Below are 12,651 nucleotides of genomic sequence, written 5' to 3' on the forward strand. Positions count from 1 at the left end.
TCCATCCCAGTTACTTACGGGGAGAGGCAGGTGACACCCTGAGGGCCACCGGCCAATCACAGGGCAGATATGAACACATTCACATACTGACTCACAACTTGGAAAAAAAGTACATGTTGATCAATTAAACATTAAAGTGAAAAAGTGAAATATTTTGTATGGCAGTGCCATCAGAATATTTAATTGTTGAAAATTTGACATTTATTTTAGCTTTTTCTTATAATTAAAAAAAATACAAAAACATATTTTACACATAGAGTTCGATATTCTAATTAATAAATACAATTTTTAGAATTTTATATTTTTTAATTCGTAACCTTTTAAATACAACTTATTTGTTATGTTGTTGTTGTTTTTTTTACATATAATAATATCCTAATTAATATTATTAAAACATACATCTAAACTGAACATTATTAATTTGTTGCCTTTTAAATTAAATATAAAACATTTATATAATGAATTTAAAAGGTATTCCATTTAGAAAATGTATTTTTTGAAATATTAGAGTATCAAACTCTATGAATGAAATAATGTTTTTATTTTAATTGTCGATTTAAAAAAATAAATAATAATAATTAAATAAAACAAATTATTGAATGAAATGATTAAATAAACACAATCTATACAGTTCAAAAATACAAATAATTGTTTTAAATTTTTCTAAAAACACATTTAAATCAATATTTCCATTAAAAAACATCAGTGTCAACATTGGAAATGTAAAATGAAGGCACTGATATTCTTGCATAATTCCGATGCAACAATGTTTTGCTTCTACTCAATAATAAAAACGGAGCTGGTGAGGGTTTCTCTCCGTGTTTACTCGGCGCGCAGAAGCTGAGTCAAGTTTCTGTTGACCTCACCATGTTACAGACACACACTCGCTGTGTGTTTATGTGTTCAAGGGTCGGCAGCATCACAGTTTACTCTGTGTGCAGCGAGCCAGCGGACATAATGAGTCCCGTGTTTATTTACCTCCGACTGCTGGGAGGAGAGCAGGACGAGGAGGAGGCGCGGCCGCGACGTCATCGTGCGCCCAGAAATCTCAATGGAAAGACAACTTTTTCTGCTTAGCTTTGTGTTCTGCCTGTCGCCATGACGACTGATGCGGATCGAACTTTAGGACGGAAGCGGACACACTGAAGTTTAAGTTGCAAGAACTTGAGCCTGGATTTCCATCTTCCAACGTCACAGGGGCAGCAGCTGGAGCAAAGAGGTCCAGACTTTGTGAATGGAAATACTTTTACAAAGAGACCATGTTTTATGCCATGAGGGGAAAAAAGCCACAAAAAAGAAGGGATGCGGAAAAATAGCATAAATATTAAAGAAAGATTAAAAAGAAACTTAAAAGTAACAAAGATCAAATGGATAGAAGCAAATATAAAGTATATCAATGTACTGTAAATCTGCTTAAAATGAAATTTACATTTATATATACAGTATATATATAGATATGTTTAGATATAGTTCTTTTTTTTATTTATAAAAATTGTATTATCTTTATTTTTATAATCTGTTGTTTTGAATTATTGGAATTAGAATCTTAAACTAAATGTGTGAAGTTATTTTGATTTAATTTTGAGTTTCTGATTCAAAAACAAAAATTAAAATAAAACAAATTTCAAGCTTTCAAATTATTCAATAAACACAATGTCTAAAGTTCGATTTACAAATGATTTATTTGAGTTATTCATAAAAACCAATAAATGCTTTAAGAAACATTTCCATAGAAATTTCACAGTTTTATTGTTTTAAAACTTGCCCATGTCTGCAAAGTGAAATTAATCATCAGGTCGCGGGGGCAGCAACTTCTGACCTTGTATGTTATTATTAATTCAGACGAAAGCTGTCACCTTGTGATTATCGTGACAGCAGCAGTAACGCTTTCCGTCTCCACAGGTGCTACAAGAACAACGGCACTCTTCCTCTCATGCACCGGGTGGCGCCGTGTCAGCAGGACGGTCTGGAGATGGTCCCACTAGGCCAGGTGTCCTCTCAGTGCCGCGGACACGACGGCCACGAGTGCGAGGCCGATCCACCGGTAGAAGTCGACTCCACGTCGGTGCAACATCCCTTTTCGGTGGCGTCCGACGGTGACGACAGTCGTCCCGCTGACGAAAACGGTGAGTCTTGAAATGACATCCATGTTATGACAATTTTGTCTTCAGTGCTGCCGTGACAACCTTATAGTGTAACGTATTAGCTCCTGCATAGTGATGGTCTGATGAAGCTTCATGAAACAGTGTCGTGTTGTTTAGAGGTCAGTAGGTGGCGCCATCAGTTTAAAAATAATGTGATGTTTCATTAGAACAGTTGTTCAAAACAAAGGAAAATAGTGCAGAGACCGACATCTAGTGGACTCTGACAATAATGACACTGCTTCATGAAGCTTCATCAGAACATCAAACATGTTAGCTAGCTTTGCTTATCATGTTAGCTCTGGTCCATAAAAACAAGTTGATTTGTCACAATTGAAACAGATTTAAATCTATATTTATTCAATAAATGAAATATATGTTATCCAGTGAAATACAGATTAATCTGAGTAAAATAAATGGGAATTATTTGACTGTATCTGTAATAACACATTATTGAATATCATACATTTAAAAGCGCTTAACTCCCCCACTTAACTTACCAGTTAATAAATTATTAGTTATGAAAAAAGTTATGAAAAAAATATAAAAAAACTAAATGTTGAGACTAGATCTGAGTGTTTTCTCTCTCGCCTCCTGATGCAAGGGTTGATGGGAAAGTTGGGCTCCCGATGACTAACTTGTGTTTCCCTCCGTGGCAGACGAGGACCTGGACTGCGTGGACTCGGACTCTGTGGTTTGCTGGGAGACTCTCGGACTACCCGACTTGGACTGTGACGAAAAGCCTGTGTGGATCTCCAGCAGCAGCCTGGCAGGGGAGCTGATCCAGGCCGGACCACAGGAGGTCCAGTGAGCCGCCTGGATTATCTCCTTTTTTTTTTACTCTTAAGTGGAACTTTCCCACAGAAAGTGTGATGGGACGCTGGCACGACAGCGATGTGGACTCGAGCGGAGCAGAACTGAACCCTGAAGGGAACCTCCAGACTCCTTAGCTGCCCTATTTATTTTTGTAGTAGAAAAATAATATTTTATATGAATGTATCTGTTTTAAAGAAGAAAGTTTGTCTTTTATATTATTTATGCTTTTGTTCGGATCAAAGACTTTTATGTTCCGTCGGCACGCCAACGTCGCAGTTGTCTGTAAAGTTTTGTAAAAAATATAAAGAGAAACTATGAAGCGTAAACCAAAGTTCTGCTCTTTGTTTACGACGCTGCTGGTGGTTCCGGAGTCAAACACAGGAGGCGCTGTCGGATAAAATGATTCTTTTGTTCACCTTCAAAGGCCACGAGAAGAAATTATCAACTGATTATATCAATCCTCACAACACTATAAACTGAGAGCACCACCTGCTGAGCTTTGAAAGTGATGACACTGTATCATGAAACCTCATCGACCCATCAGAGGTTTTTTAGAGCTAACATTAGCAACATTGCTAACAAGCGATAGCTCAACAGGATATATAGTCATTTTGGTAAAACAACGCAAACAGTAGATGTTTGTACTGGTAAGAATCTCATTTGTATCACGATACAGGGGCAACGATACGATATACTGTGATACCGTAGTAACAAGGATATTTTTGTAGTATTGTCGAGTACTTGACTCTGGTGTTGCAGAATGTACAGACCACATGACTCTTGTTTTCATTTGTTTTGCAACCAAAATATGTCTAAACATCAGCTTCAAAAGCTGCTGGAGTCGACTGTATCCTCTCATCCTCAGTCATGGCTGGGATGTCGCAAGATTTTTTTGTTCCTTTAACTGCAGAGAACGTAACAACTGCTGCCATCTAATGGCCGGAAGTTTAATTGCAACACAAAAATTAACCATGACAAGAATAATTTCATGTTAATTGTAATATTTAAAATAAAGACAATGTATGATTTAACAGCCAAGAAAAATGGATACACTATCATGAAACAAAAAACTGTATTGATTTAAATCATGTTGAAAAAAATCAATATTTTCTTACACCTCTAGCAAACAGTCTTGAAAATAGTTTATTTTCTGAACTATTCAGTTTTATTCTCAAAAGTCAAGAGCAAAACAAGTCTACAAGAATGTAAAAAATACACTAAAGGTCAGCACATAATTATAACATCGTTGTACGAATCCATTTGAATCAGGTGAAGGTTAGCATTGGTTTCATAGAAACGTAGAAGGTACTGAATGTGTCGGTCAAATGGAAGATTTAAGGTCCCTTTTCTAACAAACGTGAAACATCCGTATCATGATTTTCCCAATTCTGTCCGTTCTACTTCCTGGTCCGACAAAAGAAAACTGTGAACAGGCTTATCTCATCAGTCCAGATTGTATTTTTGTCGTTAGAAATAATAATATATACTGAGTTTTTCATCTGATAAAAGCAACCCTAATGGGAGGTAATGACTCGGCGACAGTAACCAGGAAGTGACTTTTGAGTTCCTGAAGCGAATGTGCGTACAGCGCCCCCTACTGATGCCTGACACGATACTTTGTGTGTGACTGACGCTGAATGCTGGGAGACGCCAGTCGTCGACATCAGAGAATGTCTCCCAGCTTCTCCCACGTCCGTCAGTCACCAGCGTCCTTCATCACCCCTCTCCCCGCGGGGACGCCCCGACATCAGGAACCCCCGGGAACAAGACATTACATTGTCCTCCACTTGTCCTCCCCGGAAGATAATTACTGTTAACTCGTACCTTCCTGCCCTTCAACCCTCCCAGATACTGCACTGTTGTCTCTGGATCGGCTCCAGAACCATGATGTCATCCAGACGCTGATTCTACGTGATCCCGGGAGAGTTTAGTCAGCGATGGTTTCAATCAGGGTCCGTGTCGAGGTCGAGTCTATATGACGTCACATCGACGTGGACGCCTCAGCTGAACACAAACTCACCGTCCATGAAGTGTCTTTGGAACGTCTTTGGTGGACGGAAATCAGAAAAATTCTCTGGGAGATTAAAATAAAGAAATATCTAAAAGTTCAACATAATCTGGTTCTACGCAGGCGGGCTCGAGGGTTACGGTACGGTGGCCCTTGAAACTGAACAATTCCAAAAAGACAAAAGCGCAACAACAGTTGCTGGTTGGATGGATTACGATCTAAAACCCCGTAGTTTAACCAAATTTGGTAGTATTTAAATTTTCAACTTGTATAAATTGACAACATTTATTTAACGTTTATTTGAACTGTTGTCCCTCTAAACAACCTTCTTATTACTAACTGTTACCCAATCAGCTCCCGTAATGCTTTGCCGCCCAGCCGACCAATCGCAGCTGACGATCACTTTTGACACTTTAAATTGAATACAGTATTGTATCGACCAATCAGCCCTCGCTAAATACAGCAGTGGGTAGTGAGGCATCATGGGAGGTCCCAGTTTTGTGGGCACCATAAGTGAGGTGGTTTCGGTAAAAATTATAATCCTCGTACAGGTGAGTTGGATGTAGCGAGGGACCGCTGTACATGTCAATCTTTTGATGGATTAATTACTTTGATCACAGGCGTCAAACTGGTCCAGAAAAGGGCCGAGCCGGTGCAGGTTTTGGATCCAACCAGTCAAGCACATTATAGTTGAACCAATCAGGCGTCTGAAGATGGTGATCAATTAATTAACAGTCAGGTGTTGTTGTTTAAGCCGACGCCTGATTCGTTAACTCACGTGCGCTTGACTGGTTGGAACAAAAACCTGCACCGTCTCTGCCCTTTTCTGGACCAGTTTGACACCCTTGAGTCTTAGATGTTTGTGACTCAATCACTATCTTGTGACTCATATAGGACTCACTAAGCTGAGTGGAAAATGAATCGTACGGAATTCAGTGAATCTATCTGCTACGACCAGTTTAACAATTTGAGTCACAAAGAGTCATGACTGTGTAATGAGTTTGCTTGATGACTTAGCCCATCCATGAATCTTAATCACTTCCTGTCAAGATCAGTTTAGTGTGATTCATTAAAAGTGACTCAGATATGAGTCAGATTTTGTCTATGAGTTACATACATTTCCTGTTGACGACCTTATATACGACATTGTCACTTCATGTTTGACAAATACGTAAAACAACTGAATCAGAGACGGTGTGAAGGAGATCCATGACTCATGGGTTAGTGTTAGAGATGCGTTTTAATGGGCGAGAAGAACATCATGAGGTTCTTCAGTCCTGGTCCAGGTCCAGTTTGGTGTAGTAGAACTTGACAGTGGGGCCGTCCTCTGAGTCGTACATGGCCTGGCAGGTGTACATACCTTCGGCGTCGGGACGGACGTCCTCGATGACCAGCGTGGACGTGTTGACCGGGACCCTCACCCGTCCCAGGTCGCCCCCCTGAGTCTGCATCTTGGACCCGTGACCGTAGTTGTAGGCCAGCGCCATGTTGTTGTCGGTCCCCGGTTTGGTGAAACCCCAAATAAAGATGGTCGGCGCCACAGACCCGCAGTCCAAAGCCACCGTCCCGCCGACCGCCGCCGTGCGTCTGAAGCGGACGTACTCCACCTCCTCCTCGCCGTCCGACGTCCCGGAACCTGGAGACCAAAAAAAAGTCAGTCCCGAGTCCTCGTCACGCCGATCTGGTTTTAAGAGTCTGGAATGAGCGGCGTCAGCGCGGGAGGACCGGCAACACATAATTAAAGACATTCATCCGCCGCTGGCCCGTTGGCTGGATCGTGTTTTATCGCCCTCCCTCTGGCAGAGCTCAGCAATTTAACAAAATCATGACACACGCTTTTCTTTTTTTTTTGAACTCGGCCTGTCTGGACTCGCTCCGACCCGCTTGTGTTCCGCAGACAAAAAGACGTTACCTCGTGCGGGAAGCAGGAGGACGAAGAGGACGAGGAGCAGCCAGATCGGGGACATCGCTGGGATCCGGGCGGTCGAGTGAGCGTCTCTCGGATCAACTTTGAAACTATATCAAGTTTAAATTATTCAGCGTCGCCATGGCGATGCCACTTTACACTCCCACACCTGAAGGCTTCAGGTGTCGCTGCTGAAACCAGGTGATGGAGAAATAAAATGTGTTTTTATTCTGCTATTTTTTCAGTCCACATGATCCAAATGTAAAAGGATGAAAGTTATTTTTTTGATGCAGCATTAGCGCAGCAATGCTAATGTTAGCTTCTCTTGCTCTTACAAAGAGAAAGACACTATCAACAGTTTTCTTTTCCCCTTTTTGAATTTTCTTCCTTTCTATTATGTCGCAATCTAATACCTTCTTTTCCACTTATTTTTTATCCAATAAACTATCATTTCTTTGTAGTATTTTAAGCCATCTTTATCTTTTCCATGGTTCCCTATATAAATAATATTCTTTGGCTTTTTTTGTTACACAGTTTCTTGTATTTATCATGTTTTGGCGACACATTAGAATGAATATCCGTTATAACTAGTTTATAGATCACTAGTTAGCTGTTTCTTCTTTCTCAACACTTTGTATATGATTTAAAATGCATGTTTATTTAAGTTATAGTTAACAGAGAATTAATAAACTGATCGTTAATAAGTTACAAACAACTTGTTAACTGTGTGTTAAGAATGTATATCTAATACTGTTAATAAATGCTTAAGAAGTCAATAATAACTTAACAAATAACAGTTAACTAATGATCTATAAGCTAGTGATGTTCTGATGAAGCTTCATGAAGCAGTGTCATTATCTTCAGAGTCCACTAGATGGCGGTCTCTGCACTATTTTCCTTTGAACAACTGTTCTAATGAAACGTCACATCATTTTTAAACTGATGGCGCCACCTACTGACGTCTAAACAACATGACACTGCTTCATGAAGCTTCATTACTACTCAAAACTAGTTATAACAGACTGTTACTAAAATGTTACTTAGTCAATACTATATTTATCACTATATTGATTAGGTGTTTAAGGCTGGTGTGACTAAACTACCTTAAGAGGCCAGATATGTTGTAACATGTTGTGTTTGCATGTGTATGTTTGTTAACCTCTAGTAAGTAAGTAAGTAATAGCTATTTTTAAAGCGCTGTTCACACTACTAAACGCTACTGCACGATACTATTAGCAAGTTTGACATTAACACGCTAGTTGTGTACCTTTTTGATTCCTCTAAGCATCTGTTAATTTATTAGTCTGTCATCATCTGTGGACGTGAAGTAAACAAAAGCAGCTCCATGTGCTTCAAGAAGTCATTAGCTCCGTCGCTCCAGGTGCTCATCGTTAACGTCGTCTGGCTTTTACGATTCTTCAACAGAAAGAAAACAATGACACCTTTTTTTTTTTTCTAGTTCAACGATTCCTTTTCCTTCCACGGCAGACGCTTGAGAAGTCGCTATAAAAAGTGAGTTTGGAGCAGCAGCCGTTTGAGAAGCTGGTCTGACCTCAGGGACTGTAATTATTGAGGACGATCGTCGGCAGCCGACGCTATTTAGAGAACCTCGGCGTTACCGAACATGTTCCCAGATTCTTCCCAGAGACGCGTTCACATGCGGACGTCCAGAGCCTCTGAAGTAGGTCTGCTGCTGGTATGGTTTCCAGGCGTGGGCGGGGAGTTTTTTAAAGTGTCAGACGTCAACATTCGGTGCAATGTGGGTCAGAGTAGACGATGATGAAGACTCCTACTGATCCCTTCATTCAAGAACTGACTGAATTCATCAGAAAAAGACTCTCCAAAGTCAAACCAAATAATAAATAATGTAGCTCTTATCTTTCAACTGAGAATAATCTCTAAATTTAGGAAAATTATGTCACAAGCACACATGTCCATGCGTTTGTGTCTTTACGTTTAGATTATTGAAATAGCTTCTTTTTTTGTGTCTAAACAAGAAGGATCTGTTTCACCTGTAGTTGATACAAAACTCTGCAGCGAGAATTCTGAGCTGCTCTAGTAGAAGAACTCACATTTCCCCGATCATTAAAACTCTTCACTGGCTGCCAGTTTCTTTCTTTTCTGGTTCTTACTTTTAGATCTATTCATGGTCAGGCTCCTCCTTACATCAGTGATCTGATCCAGCCTTACACCCCAGCTCGGGCTCTGAGGTCTGTTGATCAGGACCAGAAGAGAGAAATCCTTCCAGGCTGTTGCTCCTAAGCTTTGGAACGATCTTCCTCTCGCTCTGTGTTTGATGATCTACTGACTCCTTCAAGAAACATCTTAAGACATTTTTATTTGTGCTTTTCCTTGATTTTCTGGGACTCCTGTGTTTGTCTTATGTGTCTTGATCTTTTAAAGCAGGTATTTTATCTGTATATAGTTTTGCGCTTTGTGACCCTGGTCCGGAAAGACGCTTTACTAATAACCTCTACTTTACTTTACTTATATGGAGTTCTGAATGAGATAACACTCATGACACGGTTCACCTTTAGCCCCTGTTGGTTTGAACATATGTGGCCCTGTTGGGGAAAAAAGTTGGACACCCCTGACCTAGAGAGACTTGAGAGTCAAGCCCAGCTGAGAATGCTTGAACTAGATTACAATAAGAAAATAGAGATGGTTATTGTTTAGAGATAAAGAATCAGTACTTTTGAAATGGTCTCTGGTCTGGTTACTACCATTTACCACGTTACCAAGTATTTGTTCTCATCTCAACCAAAAAATGGATAGAACATCCAAGCAAGGGACCCTTGAGATTCACACCTAGCAAAGGACAACTAATGGCTTATATCTACCAAGCAGTCTGTGTTGGTTTGTCTTAGATAGTTCCCCATTTATTTGCGATTTCTCGAACAAACGTTTGCAAAACAACCTGCCTGACCCAGACCAGTTCTTTGTATGCCATGCTAGGGATCTAAAAGTGGGCCACATGAGGTAAGGACAACTGTGACACACCTAAGGTCACTGCTAGTCGGGAGTCTAAATCTAAGTGGCACAGCAGAGGCAGTAAAAGACGCCACACTAATGTGACCAAAGACAACCAATAGCATCAATAATGGGCGATGGCGCTGAAGATAAAGTGACCCATTTCTACAGGACCGAACGCAGACCTACCCTGAATCTTATAAACGCTCAGTATGTGAAGGGTTAGCAATCCCAGACTTGCGATTGAGACCCAGGGTTCTCAAGAGTCCAACGCTTTCATGGATCCTGGAGTTAATCCTGCCTAGGACCCCTAAGACCTGAAGGTAAGGAGGGACAAACCCAACCCAGTGAGGGACACTCAAGACCGTCCAAGTCCAAGGAGGGGATTTTCAGAGTCATACCCAACGGAAGCAGAAACCCATCACGGTACACCTGAGGACATGAACACATTGAATGGACTCTAAAGTTCTGAGAGTCAGAACCAGAAAGACCAGGAACTTTACTTCACCAGCAGATGTTCATGCGGTGGCTTCTAATTAAGAAATAACTAAACTTGCAGTCAATAAGTGGAACCACACGTCCCAGCTCTCTGGGGTTGAGTCACAAAAACGGTTCAGGTGGTCTGCCAGTGGGTAACAAAGTCTTGTTAGGGGGCGGCCGGGGATGGGAACCCGCCTGTACTGCAGTCGGACGCTCATGTAAAGTGCAGCGTAGCGGAGCGTTCCACGTCTTACGGCGGGGGGGTGGCAGTGATCTGTTCCACAGATCCCACCATTACCCCGGCTCGCTGGCACTGAGTCTGTCCTCTCATGTGCTGCCAAGAAATAGAGAAAAAAAAAGAGGCGGATCCCAGGGCGGCTGGATCCGCTCAGTGGAACACCTGAAAGCTCTTAAGGACCAGATAAGAAGCAACGTTCTGTCCGTCACACAATCTTCCTGATCCGGGTCCAAGATATCCGTGTTCCTACTGTTGCTGTTGGACCAGTTCAAAGACCGATATCGTCGGCTAAGTATGTTGAGCCACGGGTCACAAAATCTCTTCCCAGGATTCTCTTTGATTCAGTTTCATATCTGCTGAGGACTTAGGGACACAAATGCTAACCAAATGGGACACTATCTTGTGAGGCTAATTGCTAACTAGCTTCACGTTTGTTATCAAGTTTGATAACCGAGTTGTAAATGTGTCACTATCGGAATCAAAGACATGAACTAAGCTGGCAGAGGCGACAAGATCATGACATTGCAACTTTTTTTTGGCCACGTCTTCATGTTTTCCAAGTCTATTATAACCTCAGTGATAATTAAGGCGAAGGTCATGTGACCCCTGAAGTGGCGGGGTGTCCAGGAACTGCTATAAAAAAAAGGGGGGGTTTTCGAAAAAAATGTCCTCACGTGGGATCCGTCTCGGGTCGAGCATGAGGAAGTGTTTTTTATTCTAAATTTAACTCCACAGTCTGTGGCGGTTCTTAGACACGCTGGGCTGGTTCTGGGCCACAGCTGCTCGGAGAGGGAATCAGGTCCATGTCAGGAGGGGTGCGCGCCGTCGTGGACGAGCTGACCTGGAAACAGCCAGATGGGGGTTTGAGGTTTAAGCACCGCGGAGGCCTTCTGCAAACAACATGTGGAAAGGCTTTGGTGGCTAATGTAGCGTGGAGTACTTAAGTTCTGCAGACTTGACCACTGTCCAGCCCGGAGTCTGATACACAAAGACCACCCCCCCCCCTCCACACACACTCCCCCTCCTCACCCCTGCTTCTGGTTCAGCTGTTTAGTGTACAGTAGCTGGTACCCACAATCCTCTCTGAGCAGGTGCTGCATCTTTGCTCCCATTGTTTGCTCTGGCAGCCGAAGAATAAGCTCCGGTTCTGGTGGCTCCGGTTCTGGCGACTCTCCACCTGACTCTCGGATTCATTGAGTCGGAGCCAGAGATCCAAAACGAGCTGAGTCAGCAGACGACCCGAGATTCCGCCGGAATGTTTGTCGACTTTATGAGGGTGGTTTTCATCTCGCAAAGATATCATTAAAGTCGCGAGTGTGATTATGGCTCGTGGCAAAATGAGTCACTGCGACTCAACAGGAAGCCCGACTGACTCATTCATTGTATTAATGTCGCTTCGTTATTCAAAATGGAGTCAAATATTAATAATATTATATATATATTATAATTTCAATTAAGAACATATTGAGAATTCAAATTGTGTGAAATTGACTTTCTGTAGATTTACCCCTTGTGTTATCTCAGGGTCAAGGTGACCCGAAGGCCTGAGAACAAATGTGTTTGTGGTATCCCTTGTGAGCCACTAGGATCAAGGTATATAACCTGAGCCACTGCATATGTTGTTTTTTTTTAAGCCAGGGAGGTCATCGAACATAACCATCGACAACACAAGGGATACGACAAACACATTTGTTTTCAGGCCTTCGGGTGACCTTGACCCTGAGATAACACAAGGTTGTTTGAATTTAACAATTGTTTAAATGATCCTTGCTTACAAAAATGTGTTTTCTTTCATCAACAAATATTTTTAAATGCAGTGTAATTCAACAGTGAAATAAATAATTGTGCAGCCTCAGCACACATGTTTTTTTTTTAATGTGGACCAAAGGTGAAGACAGAAGAATCATCATAGGCCTTGCGAGCTCTCGACTGCGACAATGAATTCACACTCTGGCTCGGGAACCTCTTGTATCGTTGAAGTGAAAGGAAACCAGTTTGAAGTCGTCGTCCAGGCTGCGGTCAGGAGCAACAGTAGCTGCTGAAACTTAAGTCAACAAACCATCAGCACCAAAGGTTCCGTGTGTGTGTGTGT

At 41.7% G+C, this 12,651-nt stretch overlaps 2 protein-coding genes across 2 annotated transcripts in view; one reads left to right on the forward strand and one right to left on the reverse strand.

Annotated features, from left to right (window-relative positions):
- Positions 1–3,288, forward strand: part of cdon (cell adhesion associated, oncogene regulated) — a 32,885-nt gene extending 29,597 nt beyond the window's left edge. Inside the window, exons 17-18 of the mRNA XM_087795941.1 lie at positions 1,903–2,126; positions 2,801–3,288. Coding sequence (XP_087652067.1) covers positions 1,903–2,126; positions 2,801–2,952 — 376 coding nt within the window. The 3' untranslated portion in view covers positions 2,953–3,288. The remainder of the gene's footprint in view (positions 1–1,902; positions 2,127–2,800) is intronic.
- Positions 3,289–6,236: 2,948 nt separating this feature from the next.
- On the reverse strand, positions 6,237–6,932 carry LOC148075270 (V-set and immunoglobulin domain-containing protein 10-like 2). Its single transcript, XM_087794910.1, has 2 exons — positions 6,878–6,932; positions 6,237–6,601 (listed from the first exon to the last, which is right to left on the reverse strand). Exons 1-2 carry the CDS (start codon positions 6,930–6,932, stop codon positions 6,237–6,239), a joined length of 420 nt encoding a protein of 139 aa, XP_087651036.1.
- Between the last annotated feature and the right edge of the window lie 5,719 nt (positions 6,933–12,651).

Source organism: Callionymus lyra, chromosome 7 (genome assembly GCF_982586985.1).
Source record: "Callionymus lyra chromosome 7, fCalLyr1.hap1.1, whole genome shotgun sequence".
NCBI lineage: Eukaryota > Metazoa > Chordata > Actinopteri > Syngnathiformes > Callionymidae > Callionymus > Callionymus lyra.